The sequence below is a fragment of the Hyperoodon ampullatus genome, assembly GCF_949752795.1.
Source record: "Hyperoodon ampullatus genome assembly, chromosome: 12".
In the NCBI taxonomy this organism is placed as follows: domain Eukaryota; kingdom Metazoa; phylum Chordata; class Mammalia; order Artiodactyla; family Ziphiidae; genus Hyperoodon; species Hyperoodon ampullatus.
The window spans coordinates 11,646,585-11,673,667 of NC_136925.1; the positions used below are offsets into that span (position 1 = coordinate 11,646,585).

The 27,083-nt window shown below is 36.9% G+C and overlaps 1 protein-coding gene across 1 annotated transcript in view; it reads right to left on the reverse strand.

Annotated features, from left to right (window-relative positions):
- Positions 1 to 27,083, reverse strand: part of COL19A1 (collagen type XIX alpha 1 chain) — a gene marked incomplete at both ends in the record, with an annotated part of 351,791 nt that overhangs the window by 241,435 nt on the left and 83,273 nt on the right. The window contains one exon of the mRNA XM_079716663.1: positions 24,517 to 24,561. Coding sequence (XP_079572789.1) covers positions 24,517 to 24,561 — 45 coding nt within the window. The remainder of the gene's footprint in view (positions 1 to 24,516; positions 24,562 to 27,083) is intronic.

Sequence of the window (27,083 nt, forward strand, 5' to 3'; positions counted from 1 at the left end):
TGATAAAGTATTGAATTCTTTCCCCATGCATTCAGAAAAAAAGACAAGGATGTCCACTATAACCACTTCTATTCAATAGTGTACTAAAAGTCCTAGCCAGTACCATATGACAAGAAAAAGAAATCCAAGTGATAAGAACTGGAATGGAAGAAATAGAACTATTTATTCACATACAATATAATAATCTACAAACTAATATAATTTAAATTAGTTAATTAAGCAAGGTTGCTGGATACAAGGTCAATAAACAAAGCTCAGTGTATTTCAATATTCTAGCAAATATCAGTTGGAAATTAAAAATCTAAAATTACCAAAAATAGTATTAAAAACATCAAATACCTAGTGATAACAAAAATTATGTAAGAAGCCTACAGTGAAAATTAATTACTACAAGACGATTTGAAAAACCTAACTAAACAGATATACTATAGATTTGATGACTCTATTATTAAAAGGTAAACTCCTCCCAAACAATCTGTAGATTGAAAGAAAACTAAGTCAAAACCTCAGCAGGTTGTATGTATGTGAGTGTGGAAATTGACATGTCGATTTACAAATTAATATGAAGATTCCAAAGTCCTAGGTTACACAAGACAATCTTTTTATTTTTAACATCTTTATTGGAGTATAACTGCTTTACAATGTTGTGTTAGTTTCTGCTGTATAACAAAGTGAATCAACTATACATATACATATATCCCCATATCTCTTCCCTCTTGCGTCTCCCTCCAACCCTCCCTATCCCACCCCTCTAGGTGGACACAAAGCACCGAGCTGATCTCCCTGTGCTATGTGTCTGCTTCCCACTAGCTATCTATTTTACATGTGGTAGTGTATATATGTCCATGCCACTCTCTCACTTCGATCCCAGTTTACCCTTACCCCTCCCTGTGGCCTCAAGTCCATTCTCTATGTCGGCACCCAAGACAATCTTTTTTTTTCCTTATTTTTTTTTATTTTTTATTTTTTTCGGTACGCGGGCCTCTCACTGTTGTGGCCTCTCCCATTGCGGAGCACGGGCTCCGGACGCGCAGGCTCAGCGGCCATGGCTCACGGGCCCAGCTGCTCCGCGGCATGTGGGATCTTCCCAGACCGGGGCACGAACCCGTGTCCCCTGCATCGGCAGGCGGACTCTCAAGCACTGAGCCACCAGGGAAGCCCCCAAGACAATCTTAATAAGCAAGTTGAAGAACTCACACTACTGATGCTTTCAGTGCAATACTTACTATAAAATGTCAGTAATTTAGGCAGTGTTGTACTGGTACAGGGGTAGACAAACAGACCAACGGATGAGAAGAGAATCCCTCCTCCCTTCCCCCACTCTTCTTTCTTCGTGTATTTTCATTTTTATTCTAGTTAAATTGCCCCTGTTCTGCCTGATCCTGCCATTACCATTATCATAATCCTAGTTCAATCTCATTTATGTATTATTGTAGCAGTTAGCTAGATGTTTTTCATTCTTCAACCCATCTCTCTTGTACTTGTTTTTTAAAATTAAAAAATCACCTAAAACGTACAGAAATTTTACATAAACTCCTAAACATGATCACATAAAATATATATTTTAGTAGATTTTTAAATGTTGTCTTATAAAACATTTAATAAATTCTCAAGAATATATGTATATGTGGATGTATATAGTATATGAATATATTTACACATGTATCTTACGAATGTAAAATTTATGAATATGATATATTAAATTCATAAATATAAACTATTTCATAGATAGAAAAAATTTTAATATAAATATATATAATGTAAGTAATGAAGCATAACAATAAATCATACTCTTCTTCCCATACTTTTTTATTTGTTTTTACCCCTTCTCTGAATGCCAGACCTTTGTTATCAACTTTGTAGGTATCCTTCCAATTTTTTTCTCCAAATTCATATAATCATCGCTGGATACACACACACACACACACACACACACAGACACACACACACAGAGTCACACACACACTATGGATTTCATTTTGTTTTTTTTTTTTTTTGCTTTAATAATTGGTTATATTATAGTCTGAAGTCAGGGAGCCTGATTCCTCCAGCTCCGTTTTTCTTTCTCAAGATTGCTTTGACTATTCGGGGTCTTTTGTATTTCCATACAAATTATGAAATTTTTTGTTCTAGCTCTGTGAAAAATGCCAGTGGTAGTTTGACAGGGATTGCATTGAATCTGTAGATTGCTTTGGGTAGTATAGTCATTTTCACAATACTGATTCTTCCAATCCAAGAACATGGTATATCGCTCCATCTATTTGTATCATCTGTAATTTCTTTCATCAGTGTCTTATAATTTTCTTCATACAGGTCTTTTGTCTCCTTAGGTAGGTTTACTCCTAGATATTTTATTCTTTTTGTTGCAATGGTAAATGATAGTGTTTTCTTAATTTCACTTTCAGATTTTTCATCATTAGTGTATAGGAACACAAGAGATTTCTGTGCATTAATTTTGTATCCTGCTACTTTACCAAATTCATTGATGAGCTCTAGTAGTTTTCTGGTAGCATCTTTAGGATTCTCTATGTATAGTATCATGTCATCTGCAAACAGTGACAGCTTTACTTCTTCTTTTCCAATTTGGATTCCTTTTATTTCTTTTCCTTCTCTGATTGCTATGGCTAAAACTTCCAAAACTATGTTGAATAATAGTGGTGAGAGTGGGCAACCTTGTGTTGTTCCTTATCTTAGTGGAAATGGTTTCAGTTTTTCACCATTTAGGATGATGTTGGCTGCTACAGTAATAAAGACAGTATGGTACTGGCACAAAAACAGAAATATAGATCAGTGGAACAGGATAGAAAGCCCAGAGATAAACGCACGCACATATGGTCACCTTATCTTTGATAAAGGAGGCAAGAATATACAGTGGAGAAAAGACAGCCTCTTCAATAACTGGTGCTGGGAAAACTGGACAGCTACATGTAAAAGAATGAAATTAGAACACTCCCTAACACCATACACAAAAATAAACTCAAAATGGATTAAAGACCTAAATGTAAGGCCAGACACCATCAAACTCTTAGAGGAAAACATAGGCAGAACACTCTATGACATAAATCACAGCAAGATCCTTTTTGACCCACGTCCTAGAGAAATGGAAAAACAAAAGTAAACAAATGGGACCTAATGAAACTTCAAAGCTTTTGCACAGCAAAGGAAACCATAAACAAGACCAAAAGACAACCCTCAGAAAGGGAGAAAATATTTGCAAATGAAGCAACTGACAAAGGATTAATCTCCAAAACATACAAGCAACTCATGCAGCTCAATATCAAAAAAAAAACAAACAACCCAATCCAAAAATGTGCAGACCTAAATAAACATTTCTCCAAAGAAGATATACAAATTGCCAACAAACACATGAAAGAATGCTCAACATCATTAATCATTAGACAAATGCAAATCAAAACTACAATGAGATATCATCTCACACCGGTCAGAATGGCCATCATCAAAAAATCTACAAACAATAAATGCTGGAGCGGGTGTGGAGAAAAGGGAAGCCTCTTGCACTGTCGGTGGGAATGTAAATTGATATAGCCACTATGGAGAACAGTATGGAGGTTCCTTAAAAAACTACAAATAGAACTACCATATGACCCAGCAATCCTACTACTGGGCATATACCCTGAGAAAACCATAATTCAAAAAGAGTCATGTACCAAAATGTTCATTACAGCTCTATTTACAATAGCCAGGACATGGAAGCAACCTAAGTGTCCATCAACAGATGAATGGATAAAGAATATGTGGCACATATATACAATGGAATATTACTCAGCCATAGAAAGAAACGAAACTGAATTATCTGTAGTGAGGTGGATAGACCTAGAGACTGTCATACAGAGTGAAGTAAGTCAGAAAGAGAAAAACAAATACTGTATGGTAACACATATATATGGAATCTAAAAAAAAAAAAAGAAAAAAAGAAAAAAAAAATGGTCAGAAGAACCTAGGGGCAAGACGGGAATAAAGTTGCAGACCTACTAGAGAATGGACTTGAGGATACGGGGAGGAGGAAGGGGAAGCTGGGACAAAGTGAGAGAGTGGCATGGACATATATACATTACCAAATGTAAAATAGATAGCTAGTGGGAAGCGGCCGCATAGCACAGGGAGATCAGCTCGGTGCTTTGTGATCACCTAGAGGGGTGGTATAGGGAGGGTGGTAGGGAGGGAGATGCAAAAGGGAAGAGATATGGGGGCATATTTATATGTATAACTGATTCACTTTGTTATAAAGCAGAAACTAACACACCATTGTAAAGCAATTATACTCCAATAAAGATGTTAAAAAATAAAATAAAATAAAATAAAATAAAAGGATGTTACAAAGTAAAAAAAAAATTGGTTATATTATATACATTTTTCTGCATTTTTATTTTCTCCCCCCAACATTACTTTCCATAAACCAATTTAGATTACCCAGTGTAGTCCTAATTTATTCTCTTCAGTAGTTCTATAATATTCTATAGCATAGATGTACTATAATTTGTTCAAGTGTTTTCTGTTAATGACTATTCTGTTTCCACTTTTCTACAAATTATGCTGCAATAAACATCATGCATGCAATCTACTTTACATAGATCAGAGTCTTAAGATTATGTATTAAATATTTTTTAATAGATGTTGCCAGATTGCTTTCCACAAGATTCTGTAGCTCTAAACAGCCCACCAGCAATGTATGGAAATGCTTTGTCTTTGAATCACATAGAGCAACAGGTGTCTGGCTGATGGTGTAAAGTCATAATTCATAATAGCTTTAAATTACATATCACTGCCTCCTGGTGAATCTGAGCCTTTTATATGTTTGTTAGTATTTTGAGTTTTCTCTTTACTAAACAACCGGTTCATACACTTTGTTCACTTTTAAAAATTAAACTGTTCATCCTTTCTTGTCCATTTTTAAAAACTCTCTGAAAAGTACAAATGTTAACTGGCTGCCTGTTAATTACATTATAATATTACCAGAACCATCATTTTCTAATTGATTTTGACTATAGTCCTTCACCATTGAAATGTTTAATCTTTATGTCTAATATATTTGCCTTTTACTTTATAGTTTCTGGGTTTAAAATCTTGGTTAGATAAACCCTTGTCCCTAGGTTGTACAAATACAAAATCTATATTGTTTTGTTTTGATTTTTACATAAATCCTTTGTCCATCTGGGATTTATTTTTTTATAGGGTATAGGGTATTTTTCATATGTATAGAGTCAGTGGTACCAGAACGTCTATGGAATAATCCATCCATTTCCACTGAATCGAAATATAATATTTATTAAATTCTCATAAATTCAGGGGTCAATTTCTAGATTCTGAGTTTTGTTCTACCTATCTTTATACTACATGTTATAACATTTATATTATTATGGTTACTTTAGAGGATGGTATAATGTCTGGCAAAGCAAGTCAACCCTTATTATTGTTCTTGAAACATTTTTGACTCTTTTCAGGTATTTATTTGGCCCTATAAATTTTAAGCAATCTTATCCAACTCCAAAACCTATTTTAAAACAGCTCGGCATTTTTATTTGTATTGCATTAAACTTACATATTGATTTTGAATTACTGAACTTTTAATATTGAAGCTTTTAAGGAAATGGCTTTTATATTCATTTAGATCTTCTTCATATGCTTTTTCTTTGTATACACCATATTCCTTTCTTATTCAAAATTTCCCCAATTGTTATTGCTTTTATAACTTACATTCAATATTAATAGAATATTTCCTATTTACCTTTCTAGATGTTTATGGCTAAGATAAAGAAAATCTATTGTTCAATACATCTCTGATATCTAACCCAATTCCTCAAATCTCTTAGAAATTGAAAATTTTTTCCTACCAAATTCTCTTAGGCTTTCTACATATGCAATCCAATAAAAAGGTATAGGTTTACCTCTTTTTTCCAATTCATACAAGTTATTTAATTTTCTTGTGATGCAATGGTGATGGCAATTTTACCTCCTTAAGTCTTAATTTTGCTTATTTAACAATTTCTAACATAGTTTTACCTTTTTTAAGAATAATATTTGTGGTTGGATTTTAGTAAAAATATGCCATCAATTCCTGTTTTCCTTGGAGATTTGATTATGAATGATCATTGCATTATCGTGTATTATCAAAAGCTTCTGCAGCTATCTATATGATCACAAAAATTTTACACTTCACATGGTTGATATCATGTAGTATGCTGATAAAATCCCTTAACTTGAATCATCCTTGACTTCCTAGTATTGAACTTCCTTTTGCTGAACTGTTGAATTCTATTTGCTAATATTTTATTTTTTAAATATATCTATATTCATAAACAAAATTCGGTTACAGTTTTCTTTTTGTTTTTTATTAGACTTGGCATTAAAGTTGTGCTGACATCTTAGAAGCTGTCCATCTTTTCTTTGGTGTAAAACACTTTAAACAACATGAGCTAGGTAAACCTTGCTGAGAAACCACTTAGTCCTTGTCCTTTATTCAGTGGTAGACCTTGAATCATCTCTTCAATTTCTTCCACATAATTAGTGAAGTCATATTTTCCAATGATTCTTTGTCTATTTTTTACATTTTTGGGAGGAAATCATCCATCTTTCTAGGTCATCAAAATCCTTTCTTTAGAATCACACATAGTAGTCTCTCGGAATCTTTTAGCCCACACACTATCTGTGGTCAAATTTATGTTTATAAATTTCTTTCTTCTTTCCAATTTGTCTCATTTCTAATTTTTATTTTCTGTTTCCTTAACTGAATTTTATTTATTTTATTGGCCATTTTATTAAACCAGATTTTGGATTTGTTTATCCTCTTAACAATTTTAAAAAAAATTCTGTTGGAATGAAATTCTGCCATTTGCAGCAGTGGGGATGGTCCTAGAGGATATTATACTTAGTGAAATAAGTCAGAGAAAGACAGATACTTTATGGTATCACTTATATGTGGAATCTAAAATATAATATAAATGAATGTATACAGCAAAACAGAAGACTAACAGACATAGAGAGCAAACTAGTGGTTACCAGTGGGGAGAGGGCAGGGGGGAGGGGCCAGTTAGGGGTATGAGATTAAGAGATAAAAATTACTATGTATAAGTTAGATAAGCAACAATGATATATTATATAGCACAGGGAATTATAGCCACTGTCCTGTAATAACTTTTAATGGCATATAACCTGTAAAAATACTGAACCAATAGGCTGTACACCTGAAACTAATGTAATATTGTAAGTCAACTATACATCAATAAAAAGATTCTGTTAAACAATTTTAGTGATTATACTTATTAATTCTCTTCTACTATTTTATTTTGGTTTATTTGTTGCTCCATTATTGTATGAGATAAAAACTTATTCCCTTTCTTTTTTATTTTCTCCTTTATACTTAAACATGTTTTGCACTGTATATTTTCACTCACAGTATAGCTTTTTCATGTTCCATTTATTTTGATATAAAGTATTTTCTTGTTCATTAATTTCTATGAATTCCCCTTTTATTTACTCTTTGGCTCAAGCGTTATATTTAGGAGTATTTTTCTTCAATTCTTGATTTCTTTATTATTGTTTATATCCAGGAATGTGTCTTGCAAAAGGTCTGTTTTTTAAACTTATTTTTTTCCCAAGGAATCATAATTTTTTCTAAATATTCTATGCACATACAAAATAACTGTCTATTGGATAACTGATTCTCCCCCTCTGTCTCTGTCTGTCTGTCTCTGTCTCTCGCTCTCTCTTTATAGATATATAGATACCAGCAATCAACCTAAGTGAATGGAGATACAGCAAAACCTGCAGGTGCCAGCTCAAATTAGACCTGAAATTTCTTCCTCTTCTTCTCAAGAACCAAAAGAGGGAATGGCAGCAGCAAGGCCTACTGCTGACACACACACTGATCAGAGGTAACACACACAGAATACCTGAGGATTCTTGTGACAACTTGAGGAGGGAGATTACAAGAAAAGACTCAACATCTTGCTAGTAATTACTGGAATTCAGATCAGTAAATTGGGTTCTTCTATAAATATGACCATGGCTATTTATTACCACATAAAGCCAGGAATTCACCCCTTAGACTTTATGATCAAATTCTAAATCTCATTTGACTCATAAAAGAGGTGGATATATCTCATGCTCTTTTCTTTCTTTAATTGAATAAAGGATAAACTAATTTAGATTAAGTAGCCTTAGGACAGCAACTAGCAGAATAAACCAAGACTACAGCTCAAATCCATTTTCCCTCTTAGGCTAAAATTTTCAGTTTCTATAAACTGCAAGAATAAAGAAAATAGAGAGCTTAAGAAATTCCTAGTAAACGCCAAGCAAAAGGCTGAACTAAAGTCTTATTTAAGCCAGCCTGAGTCTTTCATAGGAACACTGGCCTTCAGATGGGTTTTCTTGTGGGATGATTCTTCCAGAATATCAAGGTTCTCCACCTTACTGACTGCTTGCTTGGGGGTCAGGTGGTGCCCATACCAGGGGAGAGCGAGCTGAACTGGCTGCTCAGAGGGAACCTCTTGATATTCCTTCCTGGCAATTTTCCTGAAGGGTGCTCTGCCTGAAGCTGTACTTTAGTCAGTTTCTTGAAAGTTCTTTCCTTCTTTTTCCCTCTGGTGGTCCCTGCTTTTTTTTTTTTTTTTTTTTTTGCAGTACGCGGGCTTCTCACTGTTGTGGCCTCTCCTGTTGTGGAGCACAGGCTCCGGATGCGCAGGCTCAGCGGTCATGGCTCATGGGCCCAGCCGCTCTGCAGCATGTGGGATCTTCCCGGACTGGGGCACGAACCCGTGTCCCCTGCATCGGCAGGCAGACTCTCAACCACTGCACCACCAGGGAAGCTCCACCTTTCTTTTTTTGGTCCCTGCTTTTCATTTTGTTGTACAATACACTCCGTCTGGTTCCCCGTACAGCTCGTACTTGTCCCATTGTGTGCCTTTATAAGTGGACTATTCAATTTGCCTCTCCCTTGTTCTGGAGAACTCCTACCTATGCTTCAAGACTCACTAAGGAGCCCTTTCCCAGCTCACTTCCCTCTGCCAGGCAGAGTTTTCACTCCCTCCTCTTCCTTCCCACAGCATTCTTTACAAACCATCCAACACCTCACACATGCTGTCTGAAAGAATGTTTTCTCTTTCATCTCTGTTACACTAGTGCTGCACAGTGTCTGGTACAGAGTAGCCAGTAAATGATCAAGTAAATGGATGCTTGAACAAGCGTGTTCTAAAACCTAGCATGTGTTCAGAAGGAAACTTCAGTATCAAGCTGGGTTCTAGTTGCCATCAAACTGCTTTGAAAATAAATTCAAGGCTTTTTAATTCATTGATTCTAGTTAACTACCCTTGAGACAAAGACAGACATTAAGATAGGAGAGGACAGATTAAGCAGAGATAACTAAGAGCTCATGGAAATTAGCCACTAACATGAATTTCTGAGAATCTCGGAGAAGAAAAGGCCTAGATCCAACAGTGTTTCCTCATTTAAAGAATACACATGAGTAATGAGTAAGCTGAATATTGATCCTTGGCAAAATTCTACAATTAGTTATTAAGCAAATTGCTTTTATGCTCTTTGTAAAGAATAAGATGATTATCAAGAAGGTACATCATGTTCAAAAAACAAAGATCATTCAAATGTTATGAGATTGGTTTATTTCATTCAGTAAGACATTTAACAAAATTTCTTAGCATGTGTTAGACAAATGTGCGTTAAACTGCAGTGAAGTAAGTGGTTAAATATGCTAATTTTATATCCATTTATGTTTAGTTGTCATAGAAAGATTTCTCCAAGGGTGTGCCACAGAGCTGTGCCCTAGGCCTTGTCTTATTCAATATTTATATCAGTTACTCAAAGACTCAGAATTTATGTATACAAAATTTGTGGCTGTTAGAAAGCCAAAAAGTGACTGTTGTAATAGATGTCAGAATCAAGGGTTAAAGTTTCCAAGTAGAAACACTAGGGGAAAACCCCACAATAAAAGTTGGCACATATAAATGTCAATGCTTACATTTTGATTCAAGGAAACAACTGCCTGACAATAGTACAGACCTTTGATATTTTGAGATTCATTCTAGCTCTGAACATTTGTGCTTCCAGAGGTAATCTAGCCTTGCCCTCTCCTTTTACAGAAGGAGATTCTGAAACAGTCATGCAGTCAGCTAAGCTGGAGCCAGGATTAGGGCTCAGCCCCACTAAACTCCCCTTCACTCTATTTTATCGCCTGCATTATCCACTCCTCAAACACACCAGAAGATCTTGTCCACTTGTGAGCATCCCACTAACAGCACCCTGATAAGCTAGAGCATCACAAGATGAAGTCTGTGAGGACCAGGAGGGGCTTCTGCATCCATGAGGCACAACAGAGAAACCTGAGATCCTAGCGTGCAAATGTTTAGGAGAAGACATCTGCCATTGTCAACTCTCCAAAAGCGTGCCAGTCACTTGAAGAAGGAACAAGCCAAGAATGTATTCTTCCCAAGGGGATAAACTGGTCAAACTGGGATAAACTGGTCAAAATAACAGGGAATAGATTTTGACTTAAAATGAAGCACTTAGAATTGTCTGTTATTGGCATTAGTGAGCAGAGCCTGGAAGCGGTCAAAATCCAAATAACGGATGAGGGTCAACGGAGATGAGCTCCTGAGTTCCCTCTAAAAGGAAGAGGCCTTGGTTTGACCTCTGTCTCCTGGGTGCTCCTGTGTGACTCAGCCCTTGATTTTCACCAGGACATCAACGCCATGAATCATCTGTACACACAAGTAAACCTTAAGTGGGAGGAAGGACCACTGCCAGTAAGCCCTGGAACACAGACAGCAGGTGACGCCATCTGCATCACCATGCTCCACCCCAGGGCTGGACAAGTGCGGGGACTTAAAATAACATTCCACAAAATGTTTGCCCAAAGCGTTTGTGTTTTACCATTTTGTCATTATTTTTGATCTCATGGTATGATGATCTCATGATCAGCAGGACACGGGGAACATCAAGGAAGAATGCAGAAAAGACAAAGCCAATATTAATTGCTTTCTGTGTCTTGCCTCATTCATCCTCTGTTGCTATTAGAACAGGTGATGGCAGTTACTTTTATGGCTTAAAGAAGATTGTGAAGATTAGCAAGCAAAATAAGACCCCAAAGTAAATTCTTTAAGATATTAAACTAAGAAGCAATAGATGATCCTAAGTCCAGACAATAACTTGTCACACAGGCGTTTTTTTGTACAATGTTCACTAGGACAGCAGCTGCATCACACCTCTGCTTTCTGAGCAGTGGAATTTTGCTATGTAAGTCTGGCGGGACACTTGTTCAGCAATGACTATACAGTGAATTGCTTTTACATTGACTGTGAAGGAAGCTCACATGCCACTGGGCTCTAAATAAAAATGATGCACCTGTCATCTAATATATGGTGACCATGAATTAATGATTTCCCTACCATCTGGAATCACCTCCAACAAAGAGATGCGGTTATGTGAGGTATATTTATTAACTGAGATCTAGTGAATACAGTGAGATATAATGAATATTTGATGATTATATGAAGCAGAAGCAACTGCCAGATAAATTTTTAAGTCCATTTCTTTTTTTAATTTTTAAAAACCACATCTTTTTCATACACTAAAATCTCTGTCACCAAATGTGAGGGTTGCCTTTACCTTCCTCTTAATTTAAAACCCAGTCTGATTCAGGAATGCTCTCATGTGAGAGGGGAACTGCATAACAGACCTCTTCCTTGTTACTGAGTTCACAAAATACTCAAGTCACCTGTTCAGGAATTTTTATGTTTATATTAAAATTTATCTTTCCTCCTCAGAGCTACCTGAAATAAAAATGGAAGGAAAGTAACTCGAAAAGGGAACTAGTTGGATGGGATGAAAGCAAAATAGCTGGGAAAGAAAGCCGGAGGGGCGGCAGGAGTACCAAGAGGCTGTGGAAAAAGGAGCCCAGGGAAAGTGGAGGAGACTAAGTCTATAGCAGAGGGTGACCCTGAGCAAGGCGGAGGGGACTAAACCACAGGAGTGGGCACCCGAGACAGCGCCTGAGCCTGGAATGAAGAAATAGGGTAACTGGAATAGAGGTCAAAATAAGAGCAAAATTCAGACAAGCTGTAAACCACCCTTTGAGAATACTCAGCCCCTACTAAAGAGAAAAACTATCCAAAGTCAAGTTGTCTTAATAATCCTGTGAATGAGGATCATAACTTTTCTACTTATCTCTCATTATGTGCCCCAAATTTCCATATTTCTTTGTCCTTAAATTACATAAAATAGTTACTGAATAAATTTCCATGCAAAACCAACCTAAGGTTACTGCTGTTAATAGTTCCAAAAATTCCACTGTAATTGCAACTAAAAATTATGACACAAGACTCAGTAGACGACCCTTAACACTACCACAAAGTTAAAAAGACACTGTGTAATATCTGGTATTAAAAGAACTGTATTATTTTATTTTTTAGAGTAAGGAACTGAATAATGGCTTGCCAAAGGCAGGGTCCTTCACAAGTAATGAGAAATGGATCTATGTTAACCGATTACTTCTCTGCACATTTTAGTATACTATTAAATACAGTTTACTGTTAAATATATGTTTTATATATTGTCTTTTTCTGAAACAAAATTTATTTTTTAAAATTTATTTTATTGAAGTAGAGTTGATTTACAATGTTGTGTTAGCTTCTGGTGTACAGCAAACTGATTCAGTTATATATATATATACACACACATTCTTTTTCATATTCTTTTCCCTTATGGTTTATCACAGGATATTGACTACAGTTCTCTGTGCTATACAGTAGGAGCTTGTTGTTTATCCATTCTATATATTATAGTTTGCATCTGCTAATCCCAAACTCCCAATCTATACCTCCCCCTACCCCCCACCTTGGCAACCACAAGTCTGTTCTCTACATCTGTGAGTCTGTTCCTATTTCATAGATAAGTTCATTTGTGTCATATTTTAGATTCCACATATAAGTGATATCTTTTAAAGACAAATACCATATGAAACAGAATTTCAAGGATCATACATGTGAAACTAATTTTGATCTCTCACTCCACCTCACAAATTCAATAGCTGGAATCTGAAAAAACAGGGTTGATACTGAGTTGAATAAATCAAAATAACAATTATCGAATACTTCAGAAGGTTGAAAAGAAACACTAAGCCTGTCTACTAATCTTCAGCACTGAATTAACCAATTGAATTCTTCTATGTGCTTGGCATTATGTTGGTTGTCTGAGATAAAGACGTAAACAGACACGGTCCCTGCTCTTATGAAGCTACTGTTCTACTGGGGGAAATAGAAAAAAAAAAAAACCCATGTCAGTAAATTTATAATTATAAATTGTGATAACTGGTATAAAGGTGAAGTGTAGTATTAAAGGTACAATGAGAAATTAAACAAAAGGAACTGAATTTGATTGGAGTATCAAGAAAGCCTCCCCTGAGAAAACGACTTTGAAGATGTAAATAGAGGTTAACCGACGGAAGGGAAAGAGTGTTCCAAACAGAACCAACGGACAGTTCTGAGGCAGAAGACAGGCTGGCGAGCTCAGGGAACTGCGGCAGGAGCGGAAGCACAGAAGGGGAGTGAATGAGAGATGAGACGCAACTACGGGGACTGGGGATTTTCACTTAATGGGAAGCAACTAAATGTTTCAAGCACAAAGATCCATCTCTATAATTGGTGGATGGATGAGAGAAGAGAGAGAGTGAAACCAGGAAGATGAGTCAGGAGTTGATAATAAGTGATTACAGCCTGGTGGTACTGGGGGCTATGGAGAGAAACAGATAGATGCAAACTATAATTTGGAAGTAAAATTGACACTGGCCGGAAATTTCAGAACACTGTTAAAAAATAATGGTGATACCTTTGTCTTGTTCTTGATTTTAATGGGAATTTCTTAAATATTACATTAGCATTGGCATAAGTCTGACATTCCTTATGAAATGTTAGACATTTGCAGCTCTCTGTGTAAGTCAGCTTGGTCTGTACTGTTCTTTGGGGTTCTATCTTAATCAAGAAGATTCTGCTCTCAAGGCCTCAAGCTTGCTTTGGATGTTGGTGCATTAAAGTTTCTTCTTCTACAATCACACCCTCGGCTACTGCTGTGCCCCCTCACCCCTCACAGATGGTCCTTGAGAGGGTTATCTGCACGCTCTCTTTGCTTGTCCGCCACTCTTCAACATACTGCACTTGATGTCTACCCTTATTATTCCACCAAAATGACCTTTGCCAAAGTCACCAGTGACCCATAGCAACAGTTTTACTTGCTCATCTAGGGAGGCAGTGAGTTAGGGCTCTGGTGTTCCTTCTTCATTTTTCACCTTCTGCTCCTGTTTCCTCATCTACAGAGTGGGGATAATAACAGCAGAGAGTTGCTGGGAGGATTAAATGAGGTAATTCATATGAAGCTCATAGAAGAAAAATGGCTGAGCATAGTAAACGTTCAACAAATATTAGCTCCTGATATTGTGATCTCATTTGACTGCTAAGCACATTTTGAACTTTGAAACATTCCCTTTCTTCTACTTGGCAACGCATTGTACTGATTTTCCCTGCACTCCTCCAGATGTTCTTCTTCTTCCTCTACTCAACTTCTGAATGTTTAAGTTCCTCAGTTCACAAGCACAGGCCGTCTCCTACTTCCAACCCCTCTCCTTATGCAGTCTCGCCCACTCCCATTGCTATGTGCCGACCACCCCTCACTTATAACTGGAGTACAGACTTCTTTTTCTGAACTCCAGGCTCAGACCTCATTAGATGCCTCACACACACCTCAAACTCATGGTATAAACCCCTACCCAAATTTGTTCCTCTTCCAATGTACAATGGCCAGAATGTGACAGTTATCTCTTATCACCACCTCCTCTCTTACACCTACATCACTAAATTCAGTTGGTGCTATCTCCAAGTTATATCTGAAATCTATCCACTTCTCTCCACCTCCAGGAAAATTACAAGCTGCAATCATTTCTTGCTTGACTACTGCAGAGCCTCCAAGTAGGCACCCTACAGCAAGACGTGACACATGAAGGGAGCTAAAGCAATTGGAACGAAGAAGCCAGAATGCACATTTCCTATGACACTGTCACATACAGCCCATTGCTTTCAATGGAAAAACTAGCAGAATTAATAAAATTAGGAACTAGGTTCAAGAAAAGAATTGGGTAAAGTGACTAGACACTAAATAGAGTTACAAAAATCAAGAGCTTTCCCATATATCAGCAATACTCACAGACTTACGGCTGTTTTTTTTTTTCTCACCCCCATACCCCTTCTCATAAATCCCATGCACTCTCTGTAAGTCAGCTGAGTTGGCTGCAGGGCTTTCCAGACTCAGGTGATGGAGCCAGAGGTGAGTCAACTAGATTCTCTATACTCGGAAAGTGGGTATGACACCTGGTGATGGCAGTGTGTTACTGGCATTATAATTGGGATTATGAAGGTGTGCAAGCTGGGGACAAGGCTGCCACTCTGGTGTGGCCATCTAATACTAAGTTTACCAATGAGCAAGCAGAGTCAAGATGTAACACAAGAGAGCAGAGTGGTTTCACAGAAAAGAGAGATCATGTAGCCAGAGAAGAAAAGAGAGGATGCACAGGCGTCCTAGTTCCTGAGTCCACTCCTCTGAGGCTCAGCCACACTCTGCTCTATCCCAAAGCAATGTGTAGAGTTAACATAAAACCAATTGGTAGTTATACCAGCAGTAATATTGATATTTTGGAACTAGGATAACTAAACTAAATTCATAAAGAAGACAAAAATAAAAGCAAACAGGGCTTCCCTGGTGGTGCAGTGGTTGGGAGTCTGCCTGCCAATGCGGGGACGCGGGTTCGTGCCCCGGTCTGGGAAGATCCCACATGCCGCGGAGTGGCTGGGCCCGTGAGCCATAGCCGCTGAGCCTGCGCGTCCGGAGCCTGTGCTCCGCAACGGGAGAGGCCACAGCAGTGAGAGGCCCGTGTACCGCAAAAAAAATAAATTAATTAAAAAATAAAAGCAAACAGTTTTTCAACACCTTACTCTATGCCAGGCACTGGTTTGGATTCTTTGATGACAACATCATTTAAGTTTGACACAAACCCAATAAAATCAGTATCATTATTCTCAGTGGAAGGATGAGGAAATCAAAGAGTGGGTAACCATCCAAATTTAAACATGTAGCAAGTAGCACTATAAGTGGGTAAAAGTATGTAAGAAAACATTTTAAAAGAAGAGTAATGAAACTGTGTTTCCAGTGCTAGATGTTAAAATGTATTATAAGAGCTAAAATATTTAAAATAATGTGGCAGCAATACAGTAATCAATAGACAGAATACATACCCCTAAAATAATCTTAGTATATAAGAATTAGTATATGATAAAGAAAGCATCATGAACAAACGTGTAAGGAAATTATTATCAGACACGGTTTTGAAGGAAAAGTCAAGTTTCATCCTCATCTCGTAACAGTCATCAAAATACATTTAGGTGGAAGAAAGGGTTACAATGTGTAAAAGCAAAACTAGAAGAAAATGTGAGTGAATATTTAACTGATTTCTTAAAAGCACAGGATATCAAAATACAGAAGGAATTAAGGAAATCATTAAAGAAACACCAATTGTCAACAGAGAAATTTAGAATTTCTGTATATCAATTCACAGTAAACATTAAAGACAAACCTTAAGATGAAAACAATATTTATAATATATATGACAGAATTGTGTGTATAAATGTTTAATGTGATGTAGTTAAAGAAATACAAGAAATAAAGAAATAAAATTTTAAAGGGAAATAATGTTTATTGATTAAAAATTGTAAACATTTGAAAAACTTAATACTTAAAGCTAGTGAGGGTGGAATAAGGATGCAACCACTACTTATGAATGTGTAAACTGATTGAAAACAATCTTTGGAGAAAGTAATTTGAGTATAGGTATCAAGAATCTTAAAACTTTCAATACTCATCAATCCAATAATTCTACTTTCAGAAATCTAGTTTAAAGGAAGAACAAGAGATATATTTAAAGATGCTTATCAAAGTATGCTGAGTCTGCATTTCATGTACTAGCTAAAACATTAAAAAAAAACAGAAACAAAAACAAATAAGAAGGACTTAAATTTCCAACAAGGGAATGGTCAAATAAAATATTATATATCCATACAGTGAAATATTAAGCAATTATTAAAAATAATACTTTAAAAGACTAATATTCATGAAATAGTACAGCCCTTGATGGTTACTCTCCTCTTTTTCATGCCTCTTTTTTTGACATTTCACTTTTTCTATAACCACTTTTAAAAGATGTTGCAACATATTTGACATAACTTAGAGTTATTCACTGGCCCCGTAAAGAATGAAAAAAATGACACACAATCAGTGAAGACTAACATTAAGCCTCCAGCTTGGCTGTGGGATTACCATTACACTTCCCCACTGCCTGCTACCATGGCTAATTGAAAGTTGGCATGGTTGCTCCCATACCAATTGGCATTGGCCACAGATAAATTGCTGTGTATTTTGAAATCATGGTTATTATTCTACTCCATCTGTTCTCTTCATTTTTCAAGTCAACTGTCAAATTAAACAAGTAAGCCCTTCCTAAAAGTTGCAGAAGTGTTATATGTTACCAGGGTAAATGAAACAATTGTCCAACATGCTGATGTTCAGCAAATACTACAAGGGGAACCGAGAGAGAATTCACAGGAAGTGAGGTGACATGTCAACAGTTGTTTTAAAGTGATGATGGGAAAGTGCTATATTTATAATAACAGTATTTAACATTCTTGCATTCATTCTGAATGCTAAGCATAATTGCCAAGAAAGCTTTAATAGTGAAATCCTAAAAATACATTTCAACTCTGACCTGCTTCTCCCAGTTGTTCTGGTCTCAGTATTACTTTAGCTAAAATTAATAAGCATATGGGACTATGTAGAAGTACTAAGTCATTCCTTGGTTTAGCTATTTGACACCTTGTATCTCTCCTTTCCCATTCTAATTGAGAATTTCATCTTTCTATAATATTTTCCTACTACACATAAAGCATCTCTACCATTTAAGATCTGGAAATATCTTTTGACCCAGTCTCTGAGTCCCACTATGTAAATATAACTTTAATGATTACTATGCAAGTCATGGGAGAAGGAGAAGGGGAATGAAGTTGCTAAATCTATTCACCCTTTTTGCTCTGAAGTAGAGTTCAACTGTTATACTAAAATAAGGAAATTTTATCTCATTTGTATTCAATTTATTTAAAAAATGGCCCCATTTTTCACCCCTCTATGTAGCCATACCCCTTGCAATGCGACTCTGTCACTATCAAGAGGTGGCATCTGTTTTCCCACCCCTTGAATCAGGGCTGGGTTTGGGACTTGCTTTGGCCAACACAATGTGGCAGAGTTAATGGCATGCTGGCTCTGAACCAGGGGCCTCAAGAGGCCTTATGTGCTTCTGCCTTCTCTCTTTGGCCCCCTGCCATTACCTTGAGAACAGGACCAGGATAATCGTTGGAGGATGGGAGACCATCTGAGTAGACATGCTGTCCATCAGAGCCCGACCTAGACCAGCTACCTTCAGCCAACCCACCAGCTGAGCACAGATACACAGCAAACCTAGACAAGACCAGCTGGGAGCAAAGTCACTGAGCTAATAAGCCCAGTCTCAACTGCTAAAACACAGGAGAACAAGCTAGACAAATGAATGTGTTAAGCCACTGAAGTTTAGGGTGATTTGTTACACGCCAGTAGCTAACTAATATATCCTCTCATCTTTTGCTTACTTATTTAGAAGTAAAATTAGGAAGTAATACTAGGCAAATAAAAAATTAGACATAGTAATTATATCAAATCTATTTTCCTCAAAATATCAATATTTACATTTTGGCTGTTGGGGATATTAACATTTACTGAACACCTTTTAGTTACTAGGCACTTGTTTTACTCCTACAAAAATCCCATAAGTATGAATTATCTTTATCTTATAGAAAAGGAGACTAAGGTAAAGACAGCAAGGAACATGTCCAGGTTCACACAGCTGGCATGGCAGAGCTGGATTAGAACACGGGACACAGGAATGTGAATCCATTTATCCTACGATAGGTCACCATCAGTTCCACAATGAACTGCTAAGTCTAGGCTCTCCCTGGAGTAGTTCTCCAGAAACTAGGAATGTGTGTTCCCTGCCAAATGACCAAGATGCTACCCCAGAAGGTTCTGAAGAATAATTTATGCATATTATATAGGCATACTCACTTAGGCTTTTTCTCATTCTCCAACAAAATTTTAAATGGCAAAAATACCACAGCTATGCCTTCAAATTCTCATCTCAAGTTCTATGTGCAATTACCATAACAACAATTGGATGGAAAATTGATTAACGAAAAGTGAAAATATCTTCCAGTGTAAAAGGTCTTGATTTATTTGAAGCCATAATTGTTGTTTCTAGTAGCAAATGATTACTATTGATTGCCTTATTGACTATAATCTCATGATATTTAATGCTAGAAGGCAAAAGGCTGCATATCATTCATAAAATCAACACTAAGCCTAAATGTATATTTTATTCTAGGATGGCCAATGAAAATTTGAGTTATGTCATCTGAAAATTAAGAAATACAAATGGTCAGATGCATGCCTTAATTATAAATAACCGAGATAGTTTTGGATTAGTAAAGCGTAATTGTACATAACCATACATTACAATAGACATTTTAATAATTTTATTCACTTGAATATCACATTTTCTACAAAATTATATTACAGATTATACTACCTTATATTGAGTAATACAATACAATAATACGTGGTTAAATAAATCAACTAAATAGGCATCAGTTAGATGTTTTTCCAGTGGATTCTGTCAGGTAAAGTATTTGCAACAGCTATAAAACCAGAGTAATAAATATTTAAATATAATTTTATGATTTAAATAAATATATGGCATTTCAGGACATAGACAACACTCTGGTAAGAAGACAATAAAAATCACAAGTCACTGGAAATTTATAGCAACCAGTTTTCCAAAGTTTTCAGAGATAAATTAAAGCAGGAATCATATGCATTTGTTAGTGTTATGGTTATGGTTATTGTTATTAGTTTAACTCAGGGTGAAAGAAAAGATCATTGATCAAGATGATGAAAGTAGGTAATGCCCGTAAGTCAGAAACTGTTGAACCATGAACACTCTAGACTATAGAACACGTGAACTGTTGAACACTGTCCACAACTCCTGGAGCCACATGGTTCATGACAGAAAGCAATTTGCTTGTTCTCTTTTCTTTTCATTAAACTTAAGAGATCTTGAAGAGACCAGATAATCTCAATGTCAAATGGAAAAGTTTCACAGTTGCTGAAACATCTTAGATCCCTGTAAAGATTTGCTGCCATGTGTTCCCATATTATCTTAAATGTCACTCTTGAATGAACCAAAATCGACAACGTTTTCGCTAGAAAATGTCAGGAACACTGTGGCGAGAGTAACAGTTGCCACTGGATGCTTCTCTCTCACAACTAAATGATATGTTAACAGTAAAGCACAGCAGAATCAAGTTTAATGCTGAAGAAATTAGTTTTTAAACTTTAAGTCAGTTAGGGTTTGATTGACATACAAGAATGAGAATTTTAAAAGCAAACTAAATTACATGATCTGAAGCAATTACTTAAAATATTGAATTCTATTATGAAGCAGATGTTTACATTTGCTTTTCTATTTGCTCCTTTTCATAAATGCAACCGATTAATACTCCTATTTTCACAAAGATCTAAAGTAAAGATCTGGGCTCAGCGTTTAGGAATGATGATCACTTCATTGACCCCCTGCCAGATGGCCTTTTTCTAAAGTGATATTCAGAGCCTAGCTCTTGCATCTACCTTGGTTGTATAACAAGAGTTGGTTTGGCTATGTCATTACGAGGAAGGCTGACAGTGGGAATAACTGTCATCAAGAGTGGACTCTTCACCACCTCACACCAGTCAGAATGGCCATCATCACAAAATCTACAAATAATAAATGCTGAAGAGGGTGTGGAGAAAAGGGAACCCTCCTACACTGTTGGTGGGAATGTAAATTGGTGCAGCCACTAGGGAAAACATAATGGAGGTTCCTCGAAAAATTAAACATAGAACTATCCTATGATCCAGCAATCCCACTCCTGGGCATATATCTGGACGAAACTATAATTCTAAAAGATACATGCACCCCTATGTTCACTGCAGCACTACTGACAATAGCCAGGACATGGAAGCAACGTAAATGTCCATTGACAGATGAATGGATAAAGGAGATGTAGTACATATATACAGTGGAATACTACTCATCCATAAAAAAGAATGAAATAATGCCATTTGCAGCAACATGGATGGACCTAGAGATTATCATACTAAGTGAAGTAAGTCAGAGAAAGACAAATATCATATATCACTTATATGTGGGATCTAAAATATGACAGAAATGAACTTATCTACAAAACAGAAACAGACTCACAAACATAGAGAAGAGACTTGTGGTTGCCAAGGTTGGGGAGAGGGATGGTGTGGGAGTTTGGGGTTAGCAAATGCAAACTATTATATATAGGATGGATAAGCAACAAGGTCCTACTGTAGAGCGCAGAGAACTATATTCAACATCCTGTAATAAACCATAATGGAAAAGAATATGAAAAAGATTGTATATATGTATAATTCAATCACTTTGCTATACAGCAAAAACTAACACAACATTGTAAATCGACTATACTTCCATAAAATAAATTTTTAAAAAAAGAAGAGTGAACTCTTCATTTTGTTTACTGCTAGTAGTAGCCATATAACATCTACAGTAATACTGAAGGAACCTAAGGAAAATCCCCCAAAGAAGGGATGTTTAAGCTCACTCCTATAGAAACAGAGAAGTCAGAATGTAGACCTCAGCTGGGGGTCTATTCCTCAGCCAGGATATAGACCTCCCCTCTCCTGCCTCACGGGCTATGCTGTCAGGGATCCAGGGATCCTTGAATGATGCTCCAGCCAGTAACAGTCAGTGGGGAGAGGTCGTTCCTAAGATAAACCAGAACGTGGCAAACCTGAAGAGAGCTGTCCTCTGGGAGAGTCTTGCCAGCATCAGAAACTAATCTTGGAGAGAAAGAACTACCCCTTCAAATAATTTTTACTTTAGGACTGACTTGGCTGAACTGTGTTTGCTTAGGTAATGAGGCGTGAGTTTCTGCCCTGTTATAAGTTGCTGTAGACAGACTCAGGAATATGCTTTCAAATGAGTTCCTCTACACTTGCTCAAGTTCCATGGCTTCTTTTCTGGACTGAGGGCAGCATCTTCAATACACTGAGGAACCCCGTGATAGTCCAGCTTGGGATAAGCTGGCCTGAAAGCCAGCTTCTCTACGTGGTTTATACTGGATTATAGAAATATCACCTGAAAACCATCATATGGTATTTTCTCTTTGACAGTTGATAAACTTCCTTTTTTGGTCAGTAGCCATGTGGCTTTGGTAGATATGATATCTCTGAACAACAGCAATAATCCTGAATTATTTCATTTTGCAACTCGTGAATTTTGTCATTTATAACAGTCAAATTTTAAACACAGTAGAGGCCACATTAAGGTAATTGAAGAAGAAAGGTGAGCCTTATTTTCACTATCTATTCAGTTTTCCACAAAGAATTGAAATTCAAATGAGATTGTCTTCATTCAGAAAACAAATTGTGCTGCAAGCAGTCCAAGAATCTCATTCTGGTGTCACACAGAAATGAGTGCCTCACATACTTTTCTTGTTTAATCTAGAAACAAAAAGTTTCTAATCTAGAAATGAATACTTGGATATCAACTATTTATCTTCTGGAAAAATATGTGTGGTCATGTATCATAATACATAGCATGTAACACTGAAGAAACTCAAACATCCCATATATGGTAAATAAAAATCAAAGCAGAACATATTTTTAACATAAGTGTTGTTATGTGAATCTTACATTTGACTATAAACCATTTAAGTTGTAATTCTCATTCAAGACACTGTCTTTTCTACTTGGTGCTTTATTTCTTCCTGATAACTCAATCATATTCTCCATAAATATTTTCACCTCTTGGTGATAGGGACTATTTGAAGGCAACAGTTAACAGATATGAGGAATTAGAAGGGAAATCTTTGAAGCCAGATGTATTGAATGTTTTTCAATACCTCATAGCCTGTGAGAATCTATTTATTACTAAGCAATACCAACCATATATCTAAAATATCAAAATAGGCCACTAAGATTTTAGTGAGATGGTGACTTTAAATTACAGAGAATATATCTGTTTTCCTTGCTTATTCTTACTTGTCCCTACAGGTAAATTCCCATTAATAAAACAGGAATATGTAAAGCATTTATTTAAAGCCATGGTCTTGCAATGACGGTTATTCTAAAGGAAAAATATTCAAAAGATTCCTAAGAAGGAGGATCCACTTAAAAAATAGTCATCACTCAATGGACTTCTCTTCATTTATATGATAATTATATGGCTATCCTTCCTTCCCCCTCACTGTTCTGTGAGGAAAAGTAATTAGCAAGTAGCTTACAACATGTGTAATTTGTCTTATAATTATAATAGACGCTCATTCTGTCTATAAATACTTACTGAAGAAGCAAATAACTGATAACTGCTCAGAAAACTCAACACAGGCCACACAGTCTAATTTGAGATTATCTCTTCCCCTTTCCAGCCTCCCTTCTGGCTGTCCAATTACATGGCAGTTTGTGAAACAAAGGAATGGTGCTGTTTTTGTTCTATTTGAAAATAAAACTAGACATATGAAATGCAGAAGAATGCAAATGATTGTGTGAAGGGAAATTTTGGATGACTAAGACACTTCTACCCTCTACGCTTTGAGTACAAAGCTGTGAATGTGTGAAACGATTGCTTGAATGGAGGGGTTAACAGCTTCTCTCAGCTGCAACCTGCAGCCCTCTCCACATGGCTTTCTTTACCTCTGAGTCTGGTAACCAGTAACCTGGCAGGGTTTAAGGAGTTCCCTATAACCCAGTCTGGAATATTGCACAATCCTTACGGTTTTCCTAAATGTTGCCCCTGCCTTTTAAACATTCCCTTTATTCAACTCTTCCACACTATTCTATTTTGAATGTGCCATCCTTTTTCTGTTGGACCTTGACTATTACAATTAGTTCTACTTATTTACTTCCTTAGGAAAAAATCCACTGATAAACTAGGTGTACATATAAACAAAGCATTTATTTAGACTTGGACATTTCATGAGCACATCAATGATGTTACAGCACAAAAATATAATGCTTAATAAATGTTTGAATTATTTATGTATCAATGGAATGATTTAACTAGAAATATGTAGAAATAACTACCACCTAAACAAGTGTAGAAAGATTTATGACAGTCATCGATATGGTAAGTCTACCTTAAGTGAAGCATATATTTTAAATTATTTCTATAAAATCATGGAATTGCTTTTATGGAAAGCACAAAAACAAGTTAAATATTCTAGTTCAAAATATTTTCAAGAACACAACTTATTTTTACAAATGAGTATGAAAAGTGATCTTTACCTTTCCACCAATTTCTCCTTTGCTACCTTCAAAACCTTGCTCTCCCTGTAGAAGAGGAATGTGATGTGTATAATAACAGGCACACTACTTTTAACACACGTAATAATAATAGTAATAGTTTCTAATATTGAAAAATCAATAATTGTATATATTAAAACCATTTCTAAAATGTAAGCTCGAAGCCAATATTAACTTATACAAAATTTAAACACTGAAGGAGTAATTTTCTAGGGTAAAACCTATAGCTTCACTACTTGCAACGCAACTTAATCTCCATAAACCGGAATTTCTGCAACCAAAGTACCTTTCTCATAGGTGTTCGGAGAACTGAATGCATCAAATAGCGTGCCTGGTGCAGACTCATTTAGCCATTACTGTTGTTATTACTACCACTATTTATTCCACCAGATGCAGTAGAAACATCCTTCTCAAGCTGACTTCCACGGAAGACCGTCCCAGAGAGAGGTGTGAGATTAACGAGGCCAGGGCTCAGGCTCGGGCTCTGACACCGGCGCCAGGCTGTTTCCCACCCAGATGGCCCGCCTCTCCAGCACAGAACAGGTGTGGGCTCTCACTCAGCACGTTGATTCTGAGAGGTATAAACCCCCTGTTCTTCGAGTAAAACCTCTCTGATCTGACAAGCTTATTTTCCCACTTAACTCTGCACAGATATTTAGAGTACTGATGTTTCATTCATATGATCAACAAATATTCATTGAATGGCAAATATACATCAGGCACTCACAACAGCGTAGCTGGCAAGGGAATGCTGGGGTTGGGTCATACCCACCCCTCCACCCACAGGAAGCACTCAGTTAAACCGAGACGAGAGATGGAGGGTTTCTTATCTCCAGTTTTTATCTGCAGTGCTTCAAACAAGGTGACACTTAATGTAATTAAAATTTGTATGTAAGAAAAGGAATGCCTGCTTTTTACTATGTGTGTATTATACATATACTCATACAGCCGATGACACATACACACACACCAGATTAAATCATTACTTCTGGGGCTTCTGGTGGCGCAGGGGTTACGAATCCACCTGCCAATGCAGGGGACACGGGTTCGAGCCCTGGCCAGGGAAGATCCCACATGCTGCGGAGCAACTAAGCCTATGCACCACAACTACTGAGCCTGCGCTCCAGAGCCTGTGCTCCAGAGCCTGTGCTCCGCAACAAGAGAAGTCACTGCAATGAGAAGCCCCTGCACCGCAATGAAGAGTAGCCCCCGCTCGCTGCAGCTAGAGAAAGCCCACGCGCAGCAACGAAGACCCAACGCAGCCAAAAATAAATAAATAAAATTTAAAATAATAATAATAATAATAATAATAATAATAACTTCTGCTTTATCTACCTTCAAAAAAGGTACAGGAAAGAAAGTAAGTTAGTATTTGGGTATATTTGCCACTGAATGTGTGCTCTATCTTTTTCCTACCATTTTTCCTAAAATATAGACTTTCACTTGATCTGTTAATTCAAGCTGACACAAAGCTGCTGAACACCGCAGTACATCGGCCACAATGCCAGCATGACGCAGCCACCATAAACAGCTGCTGGAAGGTCCAAAACTGTTTCCCAGAAGATAAATCTACACATCCCTTGGCTGGCAAGTCGACTCACAGATGCAGCACCCGCTGTATCAATGGGTTTTGTCTAGAACTGCTGTGAAGAAATGCAGAAGCTTGCCATTTCATCACTGCCAGTTCAATCTTAGTATCTTCATCAAGCAAGTAAAGGAAGATTTTTCAAAAGCTGTAACTATAAATACGTGCATATCTTTTTAATGGTAATTTTTAGCTACAGAGCAAAACCTAGATGTGATAGTAACTTCCGACTTCCTGTTGCTAAGATCTGTAAAACTTCTCCAGTGCATAGAAATGATATACTTGGCTTTGGTGGGCAGCTAATATTGCACCAATAATGCTCTCCCCTGTGGTGGGATTATCTGGGTTGTATCATGACAGCTGGCGCCACCTGAAGGGGCTCCCCATCCCTTCAGGAAACTGGAATAAACCAGTCTCTGTGTTTCCAATAATGCTGGTCACCTACAATCATATTTCTTCCCAGGAGGAAAAATCAGCCCATGGACAATAAAGGGGTGAAATGAAGTTTACCTTGGTAAGGAGAAAGATTCTAGGCCCAGAAAGAAGCACCCTGGCCAGTGCAAACATCCCTACTGATTATGAATTTATCATTCTGAAAGAATTTTTTGAAGAGATTAGTTGTGGCATCTTTGTAATATTTAATGTTTTATATCACTGTAACCATCACGTTTAGCTCAATCTGGGAAATACAAAAAGGAAAAGAAGTAACCACACACTGTCAAAGGTAGTAAAGCCTGTTCCAGTCTTCATTTTAGACTCAACAGTGCAAACAGTCCCAGAGCAGCTGTGCTCACTCCCCGGGCCCCCATGAAGCATGATTGCCCACTTCTCCGGAGAAGCATGTGACTAAACCTCTCTGATAAAGCTGCCTCCTAAAGCAGGTCCTTTGAGAAGGGATTGCTTCCATGGGTTCCCTTTGGAAAGGAAGTTCAAGTGCTGGTTGACTCAGGGAATTCAATTTCAT